The 24228-nt window shown below is 49.7% G+C and overlaps 1 protein-coding gene across 5 annotated transcripts; it reads left to right on the top strand.

Moving 5' to 3' along the window:
• The first annotated feature begins 888 nt into the window (after positions 1–888).
• LOC102943741 (ecto-ADP-ribosyltransferase 5) lies at positions 889–22621 on the top strand. 5 transcript variants are annotated; one of them, XM_037910097.2, is made up of 5 exons: positions 889–1357; positions 16756–16847; positions 17556–18397; positions 21580–21612; positions 22465–22621. In XM_037910097.2, exons 1-4 carry the CDS (start codon positions 1288–1290, stop codon positions 21602–21604), a joined length of 1029 nt encoding a protein of 342 aa, XP_037766025.1. In that variant the 5' UTR covers positions 889–1287; the 3' UTR covers positions 21605–21612; positions 22465–22621. The 5 variants fall into 5 exon arrangements, with proteins under 5 accessions (XP_037766025.1, XP_037766239.1, XP_037765948.1 ...); XM_037910020.2 differs by having other exon boundaries at positions 890–1357; positions 17556–18279; XM_043526889.1 differs by lacking the exon at positions 889–1357 and adding an exon at positions 15493–15626 and having other exon boundaries at positions 16764–16847; positions 17556–18279.
• Positions 22622–24228: the final 1607 nt, after the last annotated feature.

The following is a 24228-nucleotide window of genomic DNA, read 5'->3' as shown; positions in this document are numbered from 1 at the left end:
TTGACAACTATGTCCAAATATCTCTTCAGGGGCCACCATCATAGGGCCTAATCACATTAGCCACACTATCAGAGGCTTGTTCACCTGCATATCTACCAATGTGATATATGCCAGCATGTGCCAGCAATGCTCCTCTGCCATGTACATTGGCCAAACTGGACAGTCTCTATGTAAAAGAATAAATGGACACAAATCAGACGTCAAGAATTATAACATTCAAAAACCAGTCGGAGAACACTTCAATCTCTTTGGTCACTCGATTACATACCTAAAAGTTGCAATTCTTCAACAAAAAAACTTCAAAAACAGACTCCAACAAGAGACTGCTGAATTGGAATTAATTTGCAAACTGGATACAATTAACTTAGGCTTGAATAAAGACTGGGAGTGGATGGGTCATTACACAAAGTAAAACTATTTCCCCATGTTTATTCCCCCACCTCACCCCCCACTGTTCCTCAGACGTTCTTGTCAACTGCTGGAAATGGCCCACCTTGATTATCACTACAAAAGGTCCCCCCACCCCCCGCTCTCCTGCTGGTAATAGCTCACCTTACCTGATCACTCTCGTTACAGTGTGTATGGTAACACCCATTGTTTCATGTTCTCTGTGTATATAAATCTCCCCACTGTATTTTCCACTGAATGCATCCGATGAAGTGAGCTGTAGCTCACGAAAGCTTCTGCTCAAATAAATTTGTTAGTCTCTAAGGTGCCACAAGTCCTCCTTTTCTTTTTACTTTAATTACAGAAGTCTTTGGATTCTCCATTCCCTTCTTGTGCATTGTGACATACAAGTTCTGTATCTTGTGGCTGAGATGTAGAGATATGAAAACTTTTAAGCAGTTTCCAGTTACTCTAGACTTTGTTTTCTTCCCCTAGAGCAAACATTTCGCCCTTAGCATAGGGGTGTCTCCGTTCTGCAAGCTAGTTCTGTCAAAACCAGTGTTGCTATCTGTTTGCACTTAGCTTTGCAAAGAGAAATGATGCAACAAATTCTGTGAAGTGTCTCTGCAACAGCCTCTTCATTCGCAGCCGCCTCCCTGAGTCTCAGATTCCTGTCAGACAGGCGCCGCGCATTCTGCATGAAGGAGAGGGTCTGGGGGTCTCTGCGGGGAACTGTGACTCTCTGATGCTGTGAGGTGGGCCGGGCATCTCGGTATCCTTTGCTGCCTCGTCCCTCTCCCTCTGGGCTGTGAGCTCGGGCTGCCATCGGGTATAGGGGCACCAGCTGAATAATACCGCGTAGGGCCCCATAAATCCTAAGGACGGCCCTGTACAGGACAAATGGCGGGGGGAGGCCTCAATTCACAACCGCGGCCGGAGGGACTCAGTCTGGGAGCAGGAGTCAATATGGGTGAGTTGCTGCTCTGAGCACTGCAAACACGGGAGGGGAGGCAGGGCCCCACCCTGTCATCCTGCTCAGCAGCGGGAGGTTGCAGAGCACCAGGGGCAATGGCTGGGGAGCACGGGGTGACTCAGGGCTGGGGGTTCTGAGGGGTCACAGGGATACTGGGAACCAGTGGCACCATCTAGGCCCTTGCTGAGGCCAAGCAGAATCCAGAAGCTCTACAGGAGCATTTTGCTGATCAGAAATTCGTCTCTTATATCTGAGGCCTGGGCAGGGAGAAGGCTGGGGCTGGGCTGTGGGGACTCTTAGCCAGCCCTACCCCTTCGCAGCTGGGTAGCAAGTCACACTCATCCTGGAAGTGTGAGCTAGGATTGCCAACTTTCTATTGCAGAAAACCGAATGTCGTTGCCCCGCCCCTGCCCCCACCCCTGCCCGAGGCCCCTCCCCTTCTCTGAGACTCCTTCCCCACCCATTCCATCCCCCCGCCCAGTCACTTGCTCTCCCCCACCCTTGCTCACTTGCTCATTTTCACCGGGCTGGGGCAGGGGATTGCAGTGTGGGAGGGGTTGAGGGCTCCAGCTGGAGGTGCTGGTTCTAGGGTGGGTCCACAGATGAGAGGGTTGGGGTGCAGGAGGGGGCTCCAGGCTGGGGCTGAGGGCATAGGCACCAACTTCCCCTCCAGTTGTGGGTTGCTCGACGCCCCCCTCCAACGCAGGCCCTGCCCCCACTCCACCCCTTCTCCCATGGCCCTGCCCCATCTCTTCTTGCCTTCGCTCCACCCCTTTCCCACCTCTTTCTGCCTCTTCCTCAGAGTGCGCCTCATCCCCACTCCTCCCCCTCGGTCCCGGAGCCTTCTGAAGGCTGCAAAACAGCTGTTCATGGGGAGGGAGGGGGAGGAGTTGATTGGCAGGACCACTGGCGGACGAGAGGCACTGGGAGGTGGGGGGGAAGAAGGGGGAGCTTGGCTGCCAGTGGGTGCTGAGTACCCGCTAATTTTTCTCCATGGGTGCCCCACCCCGAGGGGCTCCGGGCTGGGGGGTGGAAATGAGGGGTTTGGAGTGTGGGAGGGGGATCCAGATTGAGGTAGGGGGTTGGGGTGTGGGAGGGGGTACAGGCTGTGAGCTGGGTGTGCAGACTCTGGGGTGGGGCCAGAGCTGAGGGGTTTGGGGTGCAGGAGGGGGCTCTGGACTGGGGCTGAGGGCTTTGGAGTGTGGGAGGGGGCTCAAGGCTGGGGGTTGGGGTACGGGAGAGGTTGAGGGGTGCGGGCTCTGGGAGGCGCTGACCTCAGGTGGCCCTAGCATTTCCTGGGGATGGAGGAAGTCCGCAAGGCTCCTGGGAAGCAGCGACATGTCTCTCTGGCTCCTAGGCGGTGGGGTGGCCAGAGTGCTCCGTCCTTAGAGAAATCACTGAACTACTCTGCGTCAGGTTCCTCCTCTGTCTAGTTAGTAGCAGGGGATTGGTTGGTGACCCCTTCGCAGGGCTCAGCTGGGAGGGGTGCTTGCACTCTGGGCATTGTGAGAATTGGTGAGGGGAAGGTTCTATGGCAGCAGAGGGGGTAGCTGGGATGGAAGAGGGGTCCCAGGTCCTCCCAAGTGCAGCACACTCCAATGGGTATTTCTCCTCTTGCCAGGCATCCATTCAAAGGAATTCTGATTAATCCTTTATCTCGCTCTGCATGTGAACGGGGCACTACTGCGCCAAGGAGAGATCAGACCTGACACAAAGACCTTTGTGCCAAGGCAGGTGGGATGACAGAGAGGACAGGCCATGACAGAAGAGGGTGCGACAGCCAGAGCTTACATAGTTTGACAGAAGGGCCTAGTAATGATTCCTGGCACTTTCCATCTTGAAGCTGGGACTGGAGGACAGGGGTTGGATCACTGGATAATTGCCCTGTTCTGTTCATTGCTGCTGAAGTATCTGGCACAGGTCATTGTTGGGAGACAGGACACTGGGCTAGATGGACCATTGGTCTGACCCACTATGGCCATTCTTATGTTCTTATGACAAGGGACCCTTATGATCACAAACCCAGCAGCCAGTTTTCATGTTATTAGGTCATCCACTGGAGAAGCTGAGGTTTTAGGACCATGCTCGCTCTTCCATAGCATCTTTCATAACATGATCTCAAAGCATTTTATAAATATGAATGCAAACATCACAAGCCTGATGAGAGACGGTTTTCATCCAACACTGAACTGGAGCAGCTTTAAGAAGAAATTCGAGTTTAGGACTGGAGATGGAAAAAAATGTTGCAGACAAATGAAACTGCAACATGACTTAAGGTTTGTTTCAGAGTAACAGCTGTGTTAGTCTGTATTCGCAAAAAGAAAAGGAGTACCTGTGGCACCTTAGAGACTAACCAATTTATTTGATGAAGTGAGCTGTAGCTCACGAAAGCTTATGCTCAAATAAATTGGTTAGTCTCTAAGGTGCCACAAGTACTCCTTTTCTTTTTGCGACTTAAGGTTTGTTATTGAGGCTAATTACTAGCTTGGAATTTGGCCAGGATGTTGAAGTTAACACTGCATATGGTACATAATCTCAATGTGAACACTGAAGAATTATCCTTGAAACTAGATGGGCAGACAATACTAAAAATGCAAAGTTTCCAATCTCTGGGTTCCAGAATCTGGGAAAATGGAGGATGAAATGAGAGCTAGGAAAATAAGCGCTTGGTTCAAATGGTGGAATGCGATAGGAAGATACCCAGAAGATTAAAAAGGGAAAGCCCATAAACCGGGGGTCTGTCCAGTTTTAGTGCATGGTTCTGAGTGTGGAGCAAGAAAGAAGAAACATGAGCAAATGCTCTGTTCCACAGCAATGCGAGTGTTGAGACAGAGCCGTGGGGCAGCCGAGAAAGGCCATGGGAGGAATGTGTATGATTGAGACATGCTCAAACTAACACCCATAAATGGAAAGTGCAGGCTCCGATGGTTTGGTCAGTCCTGACAACTATGTGGGTAAGAGTCCAGCAGGTCAGGATTGAAGGTAGATATCATTGAGACAGAACTCAGCATTCAAAGAGAGACTGGAGATCTAAATAGACAATTAGACAGGATAAGCCTCCAGAAGTCATTCTTCTCACTAAGGTTTCAGAGTAACAGCCGTGTTAGTCTGTATTCGCAAAAAGAAAAGGAGTACTTGTGGCACCTTAGAGACTAATTGATTTGAGCATAAGCATCCGATGAAGTGAGCTGTAGCTCACGAAAGCTTATGCTCAAATAAATTGGTTAGTCTCTAAGGTGCCACAAGTACTCCTTTTCTTAATGAGAACACACTAGCCCCATCAGAAAGAAAGTTTCCTTGCCCAAGACCTGAAGAATTTTTCAAGGCTGACTAAATTCCCCAGTCCAATGGAAGGAACAGTGTTGTTTAAGGTAGGAAAGCCCTTTGGCCAGCTGCATGACGCAATGGGTTTTACAGTACAAAGACAGAGCCATAGCTAAAAAGAATTTGAATTGCTTCTAGGGCATTGTGTGATCTGTGAGATCAGCTCTGGAAAGGGGGAACTATTTTCCTTTGTCATTTTTAAAAAACTCTCTGCCCTATGCTATGCAGAACTTCAGAGTAGATGTTCATAACGGTCCCTTCTGGCCTTAAAATGTATCGGGGGGGGAATCAGAATTCTCCCATCTGTCCCCCCTACACACACATTTTTGTTTTGTTTGGCATTGTGGGAAAATGCTCATTTCTCTATTTTTTACTTTTTCATCCCTTATTCTGCTGGAAATTTGGGGTGGGGAGCTTAAAAGAAGTTTAAGTGAACAAATTTCACTTTTAAAAATAACAATTTATTTCACTTTCGTTTCTCTAAGTGACAGAAAGTAAGAGAAAAATCACACTTCCTTTTTTCCCAGTAAGGGGAAAAATAAGAAAAAGAGCAGTTTTAACGAGCTCTGTTAATCGAGAAGGAAGCCCAAGGAGGGCAGAAATTGGTTTGAATTTGTACTTTTGGTTGGGGAGTGTTGGGCGATTCCAGGGAGGAGCCCTGTGAGTCCCAGCCCTGAAAGTTGGGTGAACCTAGAGAGGCTGTGGGGAGAAGGACTGGAAAAAAGGCTGTGGTAGGAAGAAGTCCATGAAGGCAGCAGCAAGGAGTCTGACAGGACAGTCCTTGGCTGCTGGTTATAGGGTCTATGGCCTGGAACCCAGTTTAGTAGGAGGCCCTGGATTCCCCTACCAGGCACTGGGGAAGTGGCATGGGGCCCAGAGAAGGGAATAAGGCCGACTGAGCACCCTGAGGGAAATGTGTGAAGATCATGGGGCCCAGAATCAAGGCCAAAGAGGTTTTGTGAGGACATTCAGTTTTTATTAGTTGGACTTTTTGTTACCCAGGAACGGGTGGCACTAAAAATGTAACCTGGCTGGAGGGCCTAGTCATGAGAATTGAAAGCACTATGGGACTGGAGAGACTGTGATAGGCGGTGCTAGACACGAAAAAGCTGCTACATCATGCCCAGCCATAAGGGGGTGCTCCAGCAGTAAATCAACTCTTGTACAATCATAAACAATTGCTTGTTGGAACAGCTAGTTCTAGAGCCCACGAGAGGAGAAGCGGCTCTCGACTCGGTTCTAAGTGACGCACATGAGTTGGTTCAAGGTGTAACTTTAGCAGAACACTAAGGGTATGTCTACACTACGAAATTAGGTCGAATTTATAGAAGTTGGTTTTTTAGAAATCATTTTTATATAGTCGATTGTGTGTGTCCCCACACAAAATGCTCTAAGTGCATTAAGTGCATTAACTCGGCTGAGTGCTTCCACAATACCGAGGCTAGCGTCGACTTCCGGAGTGTTGCACTGTGGGTAGCTATCCCACAGTTCCTGCAGTCTCCGCCACCCATTGGAATTCTGGGTTGAGATCCCAATGCGTAATGGGGCAAAAACATTGTTGCGGGTGGTTATGGGTACATGTTGTCAGGCCCTCCTTCCCTCCCTCCCTCCGTGAAAGCAACGGCAGACAATTGTTTCATGCCTTTTTTTCCTGAGTTACCTGTGCAGACGCCATACCACGGCAAGCATGGAGCCTGCTCAGCTCACTGTCACCGTATGTCTCCTGGGTGCTGGCAGACGCGGTACGGCATTGCTACATAGCAGCAACCCATTGCCTTGTGGCAGGAGACGGTGCAATAGGCCTGATAACCATCATCATCATGTCCGAGGTGCTCCTGGCTGCCTCGGTAAGGTCAGTCAGGAGTGCCTGGGCAGACATGGGTGCAGGGACTAAAATAGGAGTCACTCGACCAGGTCATTCTCTTTAGTCCTGCCGGCAGTCCTATTGTCCCATCTTACAGTGAGCAGCCAGGAGATGAGGATGGTTAGCAGTCCTATTGCACCATCTTCTGCTGAGCAGCCAGGAGATGAGGTTGGCTAGCAGTCCTACTGCACCGTCTGCTGCCAGCCAAAGATGTAAAAGATAGATGGAGTGGATCAAAACAAGAAATACACCTGATTTGTTTTGTATTAATTTGCTCCCCCCTCTGTGAAATCAATGGCTGACAATTGTTTCGGTGAGGTCTGTCAGGGGCACCTTGAAAAGTTTAATGGAGATTCAGTCCTGCCTGAAATACCAGGGGCAGGGATAGCGCATTGGGTTGAGCATTGGCCTGTTAAACCCAGGGTTTTGAGTTCAATCCTTGAGGGGGCCATTCTGTGTGACAGTTGTTTTTGCTTCTCCTTGATGTAAAGCCACCCCCTTTGTTGATTTTAATTCCCTGTAAGCCAACCCTGTAAGCCATGTCGTCAGTCGCCCCTCCCTCCGTCACAGCAATGGCAGACAATTGTTCCACGCCTTTTTTTCTGTGCAGACGCCATACCACGGCAAGCATGGAGCCCGCTCAGATCACTTTGGCAATTAGGAGCACATTAAACACCACGCGCATTATCCAGCAGTATATGCAGCACCAGGACCTGGCAAAGCAAAACCGGGCGAGTAGGCGACATCATTGCGGTGACGAGAGTGATGAGGACATGGACACAGACTTCTCTCAAAGCCCGGGCTCTGGCAGTGTGGGCATCAGGGTGCTAGAGGGGCAGGTTCATGCTGTGGAACGCCGATTCTGGGCCCGGGAAACAAGCACAGACTGGTGGGACCGCATAGTGTTGCAGGTCTGGGACGATTCCCAGTGGCTGTGAAAATTTCATATGTGTAAGGGCACTTTCATGGAACTTTGTGACTTGCTTTCCCCTGCCCTGAGGTGCAAGAATACCAAGATGAGAGCAGCCCTCACAGTTGAGAAGCGAGTGGCAATAGCCCTGTGGAAGCTTGCAATGCCAGACAGCTACCGGTCAGTTGGGAATCAATTTGGAGTGGGAAAATCTACTTGGGGGCTGCTGTGATGCAAGTAGCCAAAGCAATCAAATATCTGCTGATATCAAGGGTAGTGACCCTAGGAATTGTGCAGGTCATAGTGGATGGCTTTGCTGCAATGGGATTCCCTAACTGTGATGGAGCCATAGACGGAACCCATATCCCTATCTTGGCACCGGAGCACCAAGCCAGTGAGTACATAAACCGCAAGGGGTACTTTTCAGTGGTGCTGCAAGCACTGGTGGATCACAAGGGACGTTTCACCAACATCAGCGTGGGATGGCCGGGAAAGGTACATGATGCTTGCATCTTCAGGAACTCTGGTCTGTTTCAAAAGCTGCAGGAAGGGACTTTATTCCCAGACCAGAAAATAACCGTTGGGGATGTTGAAATGCCTATAGTTATCCTTGGGGACCCAGCCTACCCCTTAATGCCATGGCTCATGAAGCCATACACAGGCAGCCTGGACAGTAGTCAGGAGCTGTTCAACTACAGGCTGAGCAAGTGCAGAATGGTGGTAGAATGCGCATTTGGATGTTTAAAAGTGCGCTGGTGCAGTTTACTGACTGGGTTAGATCTCAGCGAAACCAATATTCCCACTGTTATTACTGCTTGCTGTGCGCTCCACAGTATCTGTGAGAGTAAGGGGGAGAGGTTCATGGCAGGGTGGAAGGCAAATTGCCTGGCCGCTGGTTACACGCAGCCAGACACCAGGGTGGTTAGAAGAGCACAGGAGGGTGCGATGAGCTTCAGAGAAGCTTTGAAAACCAGTTTCATGACTGGACAGGCTACGGTGTGAAAGTTCTGTTTGTTTCTCCTTGATGAACCCCCCCCCTTTGGTTCACTCTACTTCCCTGTAAGCTAATCACCCTCCCCTCCTCCCTTCGATCACTGCTTGCAGAGGCAATAAAGTCATTGTTGCTTCACATTCATGCATTGTTTATTAATTCATCACACAAATAGGGGGATAACAGCCAAGGTGGCCCGGGAGGGGTGGTGGAGGAGGGAAGGACAAGGCCACACAGCACTTTAAAAGTTTAAAACTTTAAAACTTATTGAATACCAGCCTTCTGTTGCTTGGGCAATCCTCGGGTGTGGAGTGGCTGGGTGGCTGGAGGCCCCCCCACCGCGTTCTTGGGCGTCTGGGTGAGGAGGCTATGGAACTTGGGGAGGAGGGCAGTTGGTTACACAGGGGCTGGAGGGGTGGTCTGTGCTCCTGCTGCCTTTCCTGCAGCTCAACCATACGTTGGAGCATATTAGTTTGATCCTCCAGCAGCCTCAGCATTGAATCCTGCCTCCTCTCATCACGCTGCCGCCACCTATCAGCTTCAGCCCTCTCTTCAGCCCGCCACTTACTCTCTTCAGCCCGCCACCTTTCCTCCCTGTCATTTTGTGCTTTCCTGCACTCTGACATTGTCTGCCTCCATGCATTTGTCTGTGCTCTGTCAGTGTGGGAGGACAGCATGAGCTCAGAGAACATTTCATTGCAAGTGCGTTTTTTTCCACCTTCTAATCTTCGCTAGCCTCTGGGAAGGAGAAGATCCTGTGATCCTTGAAACACATGCAGCTGGTGGAGAAAAAAAAATGGACGGTGTTATTTAAAAGGACACATTTTGTAGAACAATGGGTACACTCTTTCACGGTAAACCTTGCTGTTAACATTACATACACAGCACATGTGCTTTCATTCCAAGGTCGCATTTTGCCTCCCTCCACCACGTGGCTAACCCCTCCCCACTCCCCATGGCTAACAGTGGGGAACATTTCTGTTCAGCCACAGGCAAACAGCCCAGCAGGAACGGGCACTTCTGAATGTCCTCTTAAGAAAAGCACCCTATTTCAACCAGGTGACCATGAATGATCTCACTCTCCTGAGGATAACACAGAGAGATAAAGAACGGATGTTGTTTGAACACCAGCAAACATACACTGCAATGCTTTGTTCTGCAATGATTCCCGACTACGTGGTACTGACCTGGCGTAGTAAAGTGTCCTACCATGGTGGATGGAATAAGGCTGCCCTCCCCAGAAACCTTTTGCAAAGGCTTTGGGAGTACATCCAGAAGAGCTTTATGGAGATGTCCCTGGAGGATTTCCACTCCATCCCCAGACACATTAACAGACTTTTCCAGTAGCTGTACTGGCCGCGAATGCCAGGGCAAATTAATCATTAAACATGCTTGCTTTTAAACTATGTATACTATTTAAAAAGGTACACTCACCAGAGGTCCCTTCTCTGCCTGGCAGGTCCGGGAGGCAGCCTTGGGTGGGTTCGGGGGGTACTGGCTCTAGGTCCAGGGTGAGAAACAGTTCCTGGCTGTCGGGAAAACCGGTTTCTCCGCTTGCTTGCTGTGAGCTATCTACAACCTCATCATCATCATCTTCCTCATCCCCAAAACCTGCTTCCGTGTTGCCTCCCTCTCCATTGAAGGAGTCAAACAACATGGCTGGGGTAGTGGTGGCTGAACCCCCTAAAATGGCATGCAGCTCATCATAGAAGTGGCATGTTTGGGGCTCTGACCCGGAGCGGCCGTTCGCCTCTCTGGTTTTCTGGTAGGCTTGCCTCAGTTCCTTAAGTTTCCACACGGCACCTGAACCCTGTTATGGCCTCTGTCCTTCATGCCCTGGGAGATTTTGACAAATGTTTTGGCATTTTGAAAACTGGAACGGAGTTCTGATAGCATGGATTCCTCTCCCCATACAACGATCAGATCCCGTACCTCCCGTTCGGTCCATGCTGGAGCTCTTTTGCGATTCTGGGACTCCATCATGATCACCTCTGCTGATGAGCTCTGCACTCACCTGCAGCTCGCCACACTGGCCAAACAGGAAATGAAATTCAAAAGTTCGCCGGCCTTTTCCTGTCTACCTGGCCAGTGCATCTGAGTTGAGAGCGCTATACAGAGCAGTCACAATGGAGTACTCTGGGATAGCTCCCGGAGGCCAATACCGTCTAATTGCATCCACAGTACCCCAAATTTGACCCGGCAAGGCCGATTTCAGCGCTAATCCCCTTGCCAGGGGTGGAGTAAAGAAATTGATTTTAAGAGCCCTTTAAGTTGAAAAAAGGGCTTCGTTGTGTGGATGGGTGCAGGGTTAAATCGATTTAACGCTGCTAAATTCAACCTCAACTCCTAGTGTAGACCAGGGCTAAGTTATAGTCAGCAGAATAGAATTAAGTTCAAGGATGGATTGGTACCAAAAATGCACATGGCAACGCTAACTGTGAAAAGGGCATGTCAGTAAATGAGAAAGCTAGTCAAAAAAGCCCTGAAACCAAGAGTAAGGAAACTAAAATCTTTAGACTCAGCATTGAAGTTACTTCAGCACAAGTTTTTCTAAATGATATAACCTAGGAATTATTTTGGGGAAGTTCTCTGGCCTGCACTATACAGAGGTCAGAACGGTCCCTTTGGCCTTAGAATCTATGAATCTCTAACATATGAGCAAACAAAGTGATGTTGTAAAAAGGGCTGATATCATTCTGGGGTGTATTAACAGAAGTGTCCTATGTAACACATGGGAGATAATTGTCCCACTCTACTTGACACTGGTGAGGCCTCACCTGGAGAACTGTGTCCAGTTCCGGGCACTTTAAGAAAGATGTGGACAAATTGGAGAGAGTCCAGAGAAGAGCAACACAAATACTCAGAGGCTTGGGGCATATTTAGTCTTGAGAAAAGAAGACTGAGGATGGACCCCAAAATAATCTTAAAATATGTGAATGGCTGTTATAAAGAGGATGGTGATCAATTGTTTTCCACGTCCCCTGGAGGTAGGACAAGTAGTAATGGGCTTAATCTGCAGCAAGAGAGATTTAGGTTAAATATTAGGACAAACTTTCTAACTATAAGAGCAGTTAAGCTCTGGGTTCCAAAAGGGCTTGTGGAATCTACATTCACAATCCAGAGAGTTGGACCAGATGAGCTCTTGAGATCCTTTTGAGCTCAACATTTCTAGGATTCTAAGACAATATGGCTGCATGCATAGCCTTGAGCAGAAAATACAAAGTGCTTCACAGGCAAGGCTCAAGTGTTTACCTCAGGGATTTCCAGCAAGGTTTGAAGACGGAAGAATTTTAAGAGGATCAGGAGAGGCTTCATCGTGGTTCCAACTTCCCCTGTGCGGCTATAGGAGAATCCATCAGGAACATCAGTGGAGATTTGGGGGAAAGAATACATCAAAACCAAACATCCTCCAGATTGTTTCACTTTGATCCATTGTTCCCATTTCAGTAACTGGGATTTCCCAGGCAGGAATTGCTATCTCACGGACTGCAGCCCAGCCAAAACAGAGGCAGGTTTGACCCTGAATTCAGTTTTCAGCTGGAGGGGGTGCAGAGTAGTTGTGTGGGAATCCTGCTTTCACTTCATGGTGATTATATTTACCTGAAAGACGTTGGGTGGTAGAAATCTGATCCATAGTGCTGCTGTGTTTACTCATAATTGCTGTTAAACTGTACAAAACCAGCTGACCAGTCTCTTGACCATCTCCTAGGGAATGGGGTTAAAATAGTGACATAGCTCAATATTTCAGTGCCTCACCCAAGTGCCTGGTCAAGTGTTCGCTTGGTAACTAACTACCTTATACACTGGACCTCGCTGCTTAGTTCTGCCCCATGGCTAACAGGTAGGGATGCCAACTTTGTAATATTTAAAAACTGGACACTCCAACAAGAGTGCCGGAACCTCCCCTGCCCCACCTCTTCCCCCCAGGCCCCTCCCCAGCTCTGCCTCTTCCCCCCAAGACCCCATGCCTATTTGCTCCTCTTCCCTTCTCCCACTGTTGCTCACTACTATTCTCCTCTTTCCCCTGCTTGGGTTGGGAGGGACTCGCCTGCAGAGCCAGGGCTGGAAGCTGCAGCCACCAGACGCAGATTGGAGGTGGCCCCGGCTGAGTAGAGGCTGGCTCAGGTGATGACCGTCACCTCCCCGCCTCCTCTGCCAGCAGTAACCAAACTTCATGTGTTCGGTCAGTAGATCTGACCAGACACTGTCAGGTCCCCTTTTCGACCAGACTTTCCAGTTGAAAACTGGGCACCTGGCCACCCTGCTACTGGGGTGATTAATGACTCAGATGTCAAACACCAGGGCTGATCCTAGGCACAAGGGTCACAGCCACATGACCCTCTCAGAGACACAAACAGACCTCTGTCACCTGGCCTGGTCAGGGGCCCAAAACCCCAGCCACACGACCCACATGGAGACAAACAGCAAACAGACCAACACACAACTCACCAAGTCCCTTTACCTTCATGCACTGGATCCACAGCTACGCCCTGAAAAACTCCCCTATTTGCCTCTCCTGTTCACCTGCCAAGCTGACTCCTCAGTTGGAGGGCCTACTGGGGAGTTGGGTCTTTGGGGGTTGATTTTCTGGCCTGGGAAAGGGAGCCAGACATTGGAATTTGGAGACTGGATCCTGGCAGAGAGCCAGTGACATGGGGACTAGGCTGTGGCAGTGTCTTGCTCAGGGAAAGCACGATCAGGCCAGGAGTGGGGAGCAACAGGCCTGGGGTATTTACTGGAGAAAGTGGGACTTCGCCTCGTGTGGGCGGCTGCTGAGCTGTGCCTGGGGTTGATGGGGTGGATATGCACACAGAGTGAATGGGTACGAAACACAGGGGTGTGATATGTGTACTGAATAGGATGGTGGAAAATGAATCTAAACACATTTCATATTTCTTTTTACAACAATGCACCGGGTGATGCTTCTTCCCTTGAAACGGTTCTTCCAGGATAGTTTGATACTGCCAAAAAATATCGCAGCTTTGACAGAGCCACATTCTCAGTGACTGATGTTTTCTTTGTTTAGGGCAGTGTCCGCTTTTGAATGGAAGCCCAAAGAAATAACTTGACTCTCAAGGAGAGAAAACCACCTTTTCACTGTCAAACCCCACATTTGTAACCTTTTGCGAACCAGATACTGATTTTTTGCACATTCCTCCTCTGCTATCTTGCTGCGTCACCACCAAGGGAGCTGCATCCCATAGACTCAGTAGGCTGTAGCATCTCCTGTGATTGCTAGTCGGGCTGAAGGGTTTGTTTACACTGCCACAGGGCTGGGCCAGCGGGGCTATGGAGTTGCAGCGTAGCTGTTTAGGCTCCCTGTAAAGGGGGTGGGTCCCAGAGGTCAAGCTCCAGTCCAGGCCCAAACATCTACACTGCAATTTTATAGCCCCATAAACCCGAGTCAGCTGCCACAGGCCAGCCGCTGGTATTTTATTACAGTACAGACATACCCAAAGGCTCTGCAAAATGCTCAATATAGTCCCAGACTGTATTACATTTTCAGATATCTTCTCGAGGGCTGAGGGGAGGACAATGTGGATTTCCCCAGGCCCTGCCCATAGAAATTCTATGATCTATCATTAAAAAGTGGAGACACTTTGATTCTATTACAGGATCTTCCCCCCCCCACGAATGTAATCTAGCCATAGCATGAAATCCTGATACTATAGATAAAGCCATCCCTTTGGGTTACAATTCACTTGAGGACTGAGTGCCGGGGCCACAAAATAGTGTTATCCCTATTGCATGAGTAAAGGGCAGAAGAGCCATGCGTAATCTGCCCTGAATGAGAGGTCACCCTAAATTGAATGTCACCCAGTAAGCAGAGGGTATTGTGTGTCCATTGCCAACTGAAAGTCAGAGGGGATGGGGGATAAGTTCCTATTTTGTGGGTGCTGTTCCAGAAACTCCTAGGTAGCGTTTGAGCCTCTTTCTCTTCCCCAGTGTTTTATGATGGTACTGACTAAACTTGAGAGGCTGCAGCGGCTGTGAGGTTCCTCCCTGCCTGCTGAAATCATTAAGAGCTGAAATAACCAAGTAGGAGACTCTCAGAACGCAGCATCGCGATGGCAGAGGTAACCGTGGCAGCGCTGAGTGGCGGCAGAGGCTTGTTACTCCCCGTTTCGAGGTAGAAGGTGAACCCCTCCCCCTGAATTCTGGGACTTCACTGACTCTGAATTGCCAGCTGTGAGTGGGGGGCAGTAGAGGGAAAGGGGAGCGGTGTCTTCAAGAGACATTTGTCCATTGGATTTTCACACCACAAGGTGGGAAACTGAGGCAAAGGACACTGCCCAATGTACTCTGGGGGTGGGAGTGTGCTCATGGTTTACATGCTTTTGACTCTTTGTTGCAGTGGTGTCCCAAGTTAATGCTGAGTTCCTTCTCCCTTTTAATAACAGTTTTCTCTTGTTCCGCACAGACTCGGTGCTTGTGAGTCTGTCTGTAACTAAAGGGGCAGTATTACCTCTTCAGAGGCCTGCAGGGGTGGTAGTTAGTTTTCTCTGGTTACTGGGTGGGCCTTCAGCCAGTTCTGTTTTGTATTGTTAAGAGGAATCCCTAGATATTGGACCCAGCCCCTGTCCCTGCCCATGCCCCCTGGCAGAAGGGTTACACTTACAGACTGTTTCTTCTTGTTGCCCCTAGTTATTTCTGGAATGAAGATAAACTGTGAACCAGAGACACTTCTTGGCCCATGTGCTGGGCAGTTTGCTGACTGAGATAAACAAAACTAAAACTCCAGCTAAAGGTCCTGGCTTAGAACCCAAATCACTCCGCTTTGTAAACAGATCTGTGCAGGGCGAAGGCATTTCCAGCTTGATTCTACTTACGGGAACTGAATGCGGGTCAGCTGGTCCCTTGCTAGATGAGCGGCTGCACATGCCGAGTTTGGGCACCTGAGAGCTGTATGTAGCCTACACGGCACTGGTTGCGCTTTCTGGGATCTCCGATCAGATATATGGAAATAACGAAGATAAACTGGGCTTAGTGTCGTGTTGTAACTTAGCTTCAGCTGTTTCCTGCAGGGAGGGAAAGGGCTTGGAAAAATGTTTTTCCTGTAGACCTTTTTCTTTGGAGAAGCCCCAGTGGGATCAGGGAGTCAGCTGGACCCTTCAACGTAAGACGTGTGGCTTGAGATTCTGCCTGCTGGGAACAGTCATCAGTCTGGGGAAATCAGGTAGAGCCCCCTCTCCCCATGCTTGCGTTTGTTGTGAACAGTGGCCTGAGGCTGACTCCTACAAAATTCTTGGAAGCTGCTTCCTTCCCTGTGATTTTTGGCCCTGGTACAAATGCCATCTGTCCCTGTCCGTGCTCACGGTTTGCATGTGTCTGGCGGTGGGTTGCTGGGACGCTGTCTGAAATCGAAACCATGCGCCACGTCCCCGGCGTGGAACACTTCACCTTCTGCATGATTAATGTGCATTCCAGGAAACCCCACTGAACTCTGTGTCTTGCTGCATGATTCTAGGCCTAGCGGCTGCCGGCTCTCTCCTGATGTGTCTGCCCTGTGAGCCCCAGACAGTGTCTCCATGCAAACAGCAGCTTCGTTCCTTTATTTTTAGCCAGTCCTCTGGACTGTGACCGAGCCCTGCCTTGTCCAGCTGGCTCCTGTGAAAAGAAATTAGGGTTACTAAAAATATACCGGATAGTCAACAACTTGTCATCAGGGCCGGGCTTCCTCTGCTTCAGGAATTCTGTTCTCTGAATCCTTGCTGTGAGCACGGGATGTTCTCACTGCGAGAGCTGTGTCAAGATTGATGTGAGACAGTTGGCGGTTATGGGTGATGGCAGCGTAGGTTCGGGGGGTCAGTTGCACCCACAGAAATTGTGGAACCAAGGGGGCAAAGCCAGGCAAACCTACACTTCTCCCAGCCTGGTGTGGGAGAGGAGGAGGCCTAGGGTTGGGGGGAAGGGTGTGGAGAACAAGACTGCCACATTGGCAGCTTCTGTCCTGCAGGGCTGAGCCCGGCTCCCTGCTCCATCATGATGGGGGCCGGGGGTGCTGCACCAACCCTCCGTGTCGCTATGGCCTGGGTGAGGAGCTAGGCCTAGCCCTGCGGGACAGAGCCACCACTGCAGGGTGAGCTTGGGGTGGGCTGGCTCCTCAAACATCCTTGCGCCCCCACAGGCCTGTCCTCCACACCAGGCCAGCATTAGGGTGCTGGTGCCAGGGTGGAGGGTGGTGCCCCCCTGGCAGATCAGCATGGTGCACCTATTGACTGGGGAGGCTATGTCCCCCCCCCCATGCGTGATGTCGAAATCTGCCTGATTTCCACTGATCTGCCCGTTGTTGGATTTGCCTTCAGCCTTGCAGGTGAGCTGGGAAATGAAGACGTTGAGGTCTGTGGTTCTCTGCTTGGCTTCTCTTTGGGCTCTTGCCTTGCTGGAAACGTCTCAGGTAACTCAATTCCTCCCGCTGAGTTCTCTCCGCCGTCCCCTCATTCCCGTAGCCTGTCTCTGTCCCGGCGGCTCAGGTACATGGCGTCTCAGAGGGTCACAGCCAGTGGGAGGAGGGAGGAGGGCCCGTCTGTAGAGAGCCACCCCGCGACTGGGGCTGTTTGTTCGCTGCGTAAGTATTAGTGCCGCTGTCTACAGGTGGGGGATATCCTGTGAGCTGTGGTGAAGTCCGGATGGAGATGAAATTTTGCTTTTAATCAGCCTCCATGATGTGGCTGCCAGTCAGTAGAACATTCCCCTCGGATGGGAAGGCACCCTAAGTACTAGAATGCTTTGCTACAGACTCCAAAGCAAGAGAAAAAGAATTTCCCTTGTTTCACACAGGGAAACTGAGGCAGAGAGCGGGGACGTGACTTTCTAAAGGGGGGATGAACACCCAGCTCTCCTGAGTTCTAGTCCAGTTCTCTAGCCAGTGAGACACGGTCCAGCGCTATTCGGTTAGCCAGTTTGAGCCCAGTGTCACTGAAGAACAGCTCCCTCCATTGGGTAAAATCATGCCCAGGAGCTTTGGGGTGGGAGCATTGTTGGCTGCATGCTCAGCATGAGAACTACTCTGCCATTGCAGGGCTGGATGGCTGAGGGGTGAGCTGCCAGTCAGACCTGGCTACCCCCAACCACTCCCTTAGCGCCCTGTTTCTTCTCCCTCCAGGTGAGATGCCAGCGCTCTGTGCAGTTGGGAATGGCACCCGACTCTTTTGATGACCAATACACCGGCTGCACTGAAGAAATGGAAACGGATATTGCTCCTCGCCTGCTAGAGGAGGAAAAAGCCAGACACCCGCTGCTGGGCTCTATGTGGGGAAACCTATCGGCTGTTTGGGCGATTAAGAAGAAGAGGCTTTCTGTGCCCAAGGGCTTTACAGATGAACATGGCATAGCCATCCTGGTCTACACTGATTCCTCTAAGCCACTGTACTGGGAGTTGAACAAGGCAGTGAGAGAGGCTGGGGTCTCCCGGGATAACTACATGAGCAATTTCCACTTCAAAGCTCTTCATTACTATCTGACGAGAGCCCTGCAGCTCTTAGGGGCTGACTGCAGCCACCTGTCCAGACTCCAGTTGTTCCGGGGAGTCCGATCCATCCGCTTCGAGCCCAGCGGGGCAGGTGTGTTCCGGTTCGGACAGTTCACCTCTTCCTCGCTGGATGTGGCTTTAGCTCGGAGTTACGGCAATGCCACGTTCTTCACCCTGCGCTCCTGCTTTGGTGCCCACATCGAGGCGTTCTCCACCTTCCCTTCAGAGCGAGAAGTGCTGATCCCCGGGAGTGAAGTGTTCAACGTCTCCAGCTTCTCCCGGGAAGGGAACCGCAGCGTCTTCCTCCTGCACAGCATGAACCGGACCTGCAGCCATTACAACTGCGCCTACCTCGGGGGTGAGTGCTGGCCCACGTTGGAACAGGAGCAAGCCAGGCTCGGCCACCTCGGAACGGGGATAATCCAATCGCAGAGGAAGCCGTTAAATGGGTGGCTCAGATGTGACCCACATCTTAGGTTAATCAAATTTATTTCCTAAGGGTGAAACTTGATCCTGTGCGTTGGGCCGGCATCAAGCCCTCTGCACCGCTTCAGCCCCACATAAGCCCATTATTGCTATTCAGTGCTCATCCGTAAAGCCATAGGGCTTATGTGGGACTTAAGTCATGTTCTTGGCCTTTTGCTGGCCCCTCGGCCCAGAGGGCTTCACCCCAGGTGGGCCCCCAGTAAGGAAGCTGAGAAGCCTACGGAAGCTTGGAGGGTTAATTTTTTACTTCCTTTTAAATCGTTTTTAAGGGTCCCTAATACAAGCCGTAGGCGCCGTGCCCCTTAGCATCACGCCGGCAGCATTACACAGTCCTTCAGACAGGAGCCCAGCCCAGCCACCGAGAATCTCTCCTTCCCTCCCCTTCATCATTTGCCCATTCTGCAGACAAACCCAAGTTATCAGCCTCGATGCAGGAGTGACTGGGATGCATCCTCTGGCCTGTGCTACGTGGTGATCACAACAATCCCTTCTGGCCTGGGAATCTACGGCTCATGCCAGGGGCACTGCCTGAAACCTCTCCAAATACCTATTGAACAGCTGCCCCCAGTTTGGGTCTACGATGTCCTCGAAACACAAGGATCTCAATGTTCCCAAAAGCCCCAGGCATGGGCAGCTTGGAGACTCAACGGTGCAGTCTAGCAGCAGCATAATCCTCCCGGCCTTAAATTATTGATAATTTTGCTTCTTTGGTTTTAGTCTTCTGTGCCTCTCTAGCTCCTGCATGTCAGTGACTGAATTTCTTTTCTTTTCCTTGATTGGCATGCAATGAAATGTAGTTTTTAAATTTGCCGTGAGATTGTCTTAAAACTGGGGGCTGGATTGTAATGCCGATCTCTAACCGCTCCAGTCTTTGCATGGCGAGTTCATTCTCTCTTACGGATCCTTTTGATGCAGGGCATGACAGGGCATTTCTGCAGTCTACGCTCTCTTCCTACCAAACAAACTTGAGAGTTAAAAGTTGATTTTTGGGGCCTCATTCTGACTTTGTTTACACGGCTGCAGCTGGAGTGAAATCAGTTCCCGAGACTGGTAGTGGTGAGATCAGAATTAGCCTCATGAGGTCATACTCTTTTTTTGCTTCTCCCGGTTAGATACAGTCTCCTCACTGGAGCAGACCTGGGGCATTCTCAGGTTCCTTGCGTTCATCTTAGTGCTAGTTTGGGGGATTGCCCTCTGCTTCACAGCTCTCCCTACTCATGCATGATCAAATCTGAGGCCAAGGCACTAGGAATAAGGGACCAAACCCCAGCTATGGTCAAAGCACAGACTCTAGACAAGTCGGGATGGGGGTATGCAAACCCCACCTGTGTACTCTCTGATCTTGCTGCAGTCTCTGTACAGGGCCAGCTTCCCCTGTTGGAGCAGCCTGGGGGTTGCTGTCATTTACCCCAAGGAACTGAAAACACAGCAGAGGAGCAGCAAGATGCAGATCTGTCCTGGCTGCACCCCCTTTTCCTTGCTATGCCAGCAGCGGGGAGGGGGAGTGACAGAGCAAAGAAAGAGCTTGTATGCTACCAGAGGACTCCCCCCTACTTTGCCCCTCTCAGGGCTGGATACACTGGCTTTAGGGCTACCTTCTGCAGTGCACAGCGGCCGCACCGTGCTGGAGAATCTGGTCAAGGAGTCTGAGAGAGCGTCCTCCCTCTGGCCTTTGTTCAGACGTGCCGGGCCTGGTTCTGAGTGCTCGTTAGTTGTTGTTTGTATTGCCTACCTGTTAGCCCCAGGCACAGTCCCGGGACCCTGGTGTTAGGTGCTGGACAAACACAGTCCCTGCCCCTAGGAGCTTACGGCCGTCATGGCAAGGGAGAGTTTTAAGGAGGGATTTGAAGGAGGATGATGGGGTCGTTTTGTGCGTGTTGAGGAGAAGCTCTGCCCTGTCGTGAAGGGAGCAGGGGAGGAAGCAGGAAGGGGCTGGTTTAAAAATGACGGAGGCTGAATTCATGGGCTGACCAGAGACGGGAGCTGACACCTCCATAGCAAATGAGAGATGATGGGTCGGGGAGGGGGATAGACCATGACAGGCCTTGAAAGCGAAGACAAGCAGCTGATGTCTGACGGGATAGAGATTCCACTGCGGAGTCACTCCTGATTCACACAGGTGTAAATGAGAGCAGAATGGGGCCCACAGGCACATAAACCACTTCAGTTCCCTGATACACGTCCCTCTCTTTAAGATGCAGGTTCTGGCGACATCTACTGGCAGCCCTGAGCATTGCATTAGAACAATACAGCAAGAGTTTGAATCATAGAAAATTAGGGTTGGAAGAGACCTCAGGAGGTATCTAGTCCAGCCCTCTGCTCAAAGCAGGACCAATCCCCAACTAAATCATCCCAGCCAGGGCTTTGTCAAACCGGGCCTTAAAAACCTCTAAGGAAGGAGATTCCACCACCTCCCTAGGTAACCCATTCCAGTGCTTCACCACCCTCCTAGTGAAATTTTTTTCCCTAATATCCAACCTAGATCTCCCCCACTGCAAATTGAGACCACTGCTCCTTGTTTGCCTCACTGTTACACTGTCCCAGCTGAGGCGTGGTACCAGCCGGAAAGACAGACCCTTGGCTTTCTTGATTGTTGTGACCCTCTCCTGTCCCTGTGATCAGGGCTGGAAGGGCAATATTGGGTATAAAAACTATTTTACGAGACAGACAGGTAATCCCTCCCTCCCCTTTTTCTGGATCTACTCTGGAGTGCCGGCAGGTTCTTGCCACCTGTCTGTGGTGTGAGGAGAAACTCCTGCTTGTATAGATTTCATGGGAGTTGCTCAGCAAGGCTGTTCTGATACCTTCTCTGAACTGGGGACATGGAATCCCCTCGAGATCTAGCGCCTATTATAGGCCAACCTCAAGCATAAGTACCACATTTTAAAGGTATTTGGGTGCCTAAAAATACAGCTAAGCACCCCGTGGGATTTTCAAATGTGACTGCCGCCTTTGAAAATCCCACAAGATGCTTAGCTGCATTTTTAGGCATCTCAATACCTTTAAAAATCTAGCCCTAAATGCAAACATCTCAGCTGGGTCTAGCTTGCTGTTGGGTGAGTTTGAACCAATTCCAACAAAGATGCAAAGCTGACATTTGTCCATGCCAGTCTTGGAAAATTTCCCCCTGGAGGAGACAGCTGTTTAATGGAAGTCTCTGTTTGTGTTTTAGGAGAGAAGTCTCCAGAATGTGTTGACAACATGGGTAAGGATTCTCCTTTCCACTCTGATCTCTGGGAGATGCATTGTCTGAAACATCTGACAGTGGATCACAAATTAAATCTGAGTCAGCAATGTGTTGCAGCTGCAAAAAAAAGCTAATATCCTTCCGGCGTCTATTAACAGGAGTGCCGTATGTAAGACAAGGGAGGTAATTGTCCTGCTCAATTGGCAATGGTGAGGCCCAAGCTGGAGAACTGTGTCCAATTCTTGGCGTCACACTTTGGGGAAGATATGAACAAATTGGGGAGAGTCCAGAGGGGAGCAACAAAAATGATCGAAGGTTTAGAGCTGGGAGGAAAAGTTAAAAAACTGGGTGTGTTTAGTCTTCAGAAAGAAGACTGAGGGAACCTGAGAACAGTCTTCAGATATGTTAAGGGCTGTTCTAAAAAGGACGGTGATCCATCGTTCTCCATGTCCACTGCAGGCAGGACGAGAAGCGATGGGCTTAATCTGCAGCAAGGGAGATTCAGGTTACATATGAGGAAAAACTTTCTAACTCTGAAGGTAGTTAAACTCTGCAATAGGCTTCCAAGGGAGGTTGTCAGTGGAGGTTTCTAAGAACAGGTGGGACAAACACCTGTCAGGGGCTGGTTTAGATTTACTTGGCCCTGCCTCAGCACAGGGGGCTGGGCTTGATGACCTTGAGAGGTTCCTTCCAGCCTGACATTTCTATGATTTCTTCAGCGCCTAGGTAAATAAGCGGCCTGGTTTTTAGAGGTGCTGAGCATCCTTTGCATCCACTGGGTCACCACTCAGTGTAGATTTAGGTGCTTAACATTCTCCTGGCCTCTGAAAGGTTATTCAATGCACTAACTCATGTATTTTCTTTCCTTAGTTGCAGGAAGGAGTGTCAGGGTGTCCAGCAACATAAGCCCTGTGTTCGTTGGTGGAATTGTCCTGGTCAACATTGCTGCTCAGAAACTCTTCGCCAATTTCAAACTCGTCTTGATTTTGTAAAAAATAATAATAAAAAATTCTCTTATAAAAGTAAATGGAGGTGGAGTCCTTTACTGGACACTGTGCTGTGTACTCCTTGAACACGGCAGGCAGCGGGGCTGCTACTAGCCGGTCAGGCTTCTGTACCAGGTTTGGACAGGCCCCAGAGCTTGCATTACAGAGATAAATGAGACATAGCCCTTTTTGAGTTCTTTTTCTCTTACCATCTGAAGGAGGATCCAGGAATGTGCAGAGCTTTATGGGTGAAGTTTTCCCCTGTACAGAGGCCCAGAAACCACTCAGGTCCTGCGTGAGCCCTGGGTGTATTGTCTCCCGCAATTATTAATTCTAAAACTAAGGGCAAATCTACAGCATAAAGCTTCAGGAAGATCTCTACAACTTAGTCATGCTGGGAATGTGCACACAGTCCCCCTCAAGGATGTGATGCACAACACCCCCTGCTGGATAAATCCATGTGAGATGAGACAATCAATAAGGAATACACAGGTTCAGATAGGGTGGTCATATGGTTGAGACACTATACTGTGTTCTGGGTTCAGGAGATGACTATTTTATCATGGGCACTTCAACCTGGAGGACATTCGCTGGACACCTACTATGGTCAGTAAGAAAACTTCCTTGGAATTTCTAAATATAATAGATAATGATTTCTTAACACAGAAGGTCCTGCACCCAGCACAGAGTAACTCAATACTGGATCTCATCCCGACAAAGAAGAGTTAATTGCTGACCTAAACATTAGCAGTTGCCTAGGTACCAATGATGATGATCTGGTTCCATTTACCTTGTGCAAACGGAAAGTGGCACTTACAAATCATCTGTACATTTGCAACTTTAAATCCATTGCTGGCATAATTAAGAATATAAATTCAAAGTGGGAAACGTTGATGAAAACGGGGCATTGTTCGAGATATCCTAAAAGATACCCCAAAAATCCACACACATGAAAAAAAAGTTATGCTGGGCAAGAAGCCATCCTGGTTTAAAGGAGCTGTAGAAATGGAAATAAACTATATGTATATAAAGGATAGAAAAATGGGGAAACAAATGGTAAATTCAAAAATGTAGGTGACTGATAAGTGAAGCTAAAAAAATCAGTGAACTATCAATGGCCAAGAGTTAAAGATAATAATGAGGCATTCCTTAAACATATTAGGAACAAAAGGAACCAGCGGACAGGAATAGGTCCATTGCTAGACACAGATGGTAAACGAGGTTAAAAAGACAGAAATGTTCAGTAGGTGTTTCTGATCTGTGTTTGGAATGAAGTAGGTGGATGTATCCATCCCAGATGATGGTGTGGCTGTACCATCCGTAACCAAAGAGGATGTGTGGCAGTATGGCCTGTATTAGCCTCAGCATACTCATAACACTAACAGCTCTGCATTAAGACAATGGCTATAATCAAATTTCATGCTTCAGGACTTCAGCCAACCACCTGCAGGGTCAGGAAGGAATTCCATCTCCCTCTTCTGCACCTCCCATGCCCAATTTGCCAGATGTATTCTGGGCAGGATGTGTTTCACTTTTCTCTGAAGCTTCAGGGATTGCCCACAGCTGGAGAAGGGAGACTGGACAGGGCAGACCAGTGCCCTAGGGTGGTATAAAGAATCCTCTTTCTTAAATGCCTGGCTGGTGGGTC

This window comes from Chelonia mydas, chromosome 1, assembly GCF_015237465.2.
Source record: "Chelonia mydas isolate rCheMyd1 chromosome 1, rCheMyd1.pri.v2, whole genome shotgun sequence".
Classification (NCBI taxonomy): domain Eukaryota; kingdom Metazoa; phylum Chordata; order Testudines; family Cheloniidae; genus Chelonia; species Chelonia mydas.
Note: the sequence above shows the minus strand (reverse complement) of the source record. Positions and strands in the feature narration are given on the sequence as shown.

Excerpts from the sequence above, each read along its gene's own strand:
- LOC102943741 (XM_037910020.2), top strand. The coding sequence starts at position 1,288 with ATGGCGGGGGGAGGCCTCAATTCACAACCGCGGCCGGAGGGACTCAGT. Across the intron at positions 1,358-16,755 it reads GGGAGCAGGAGTCAATATGG|CCTTGCAGGTGAGCTGGGAA; the intron begins GTGAGTTGCTGC and ends ATTTGCCTTCAG. Across the intron at positions 18,280-21,579 it reads CAACTGCGCCTACCTCGGGG|GAGAGAAGTCTCCAGAATGT; the intron begins GTGAGTGCTGGC and ends TTTGTGTTTTAG.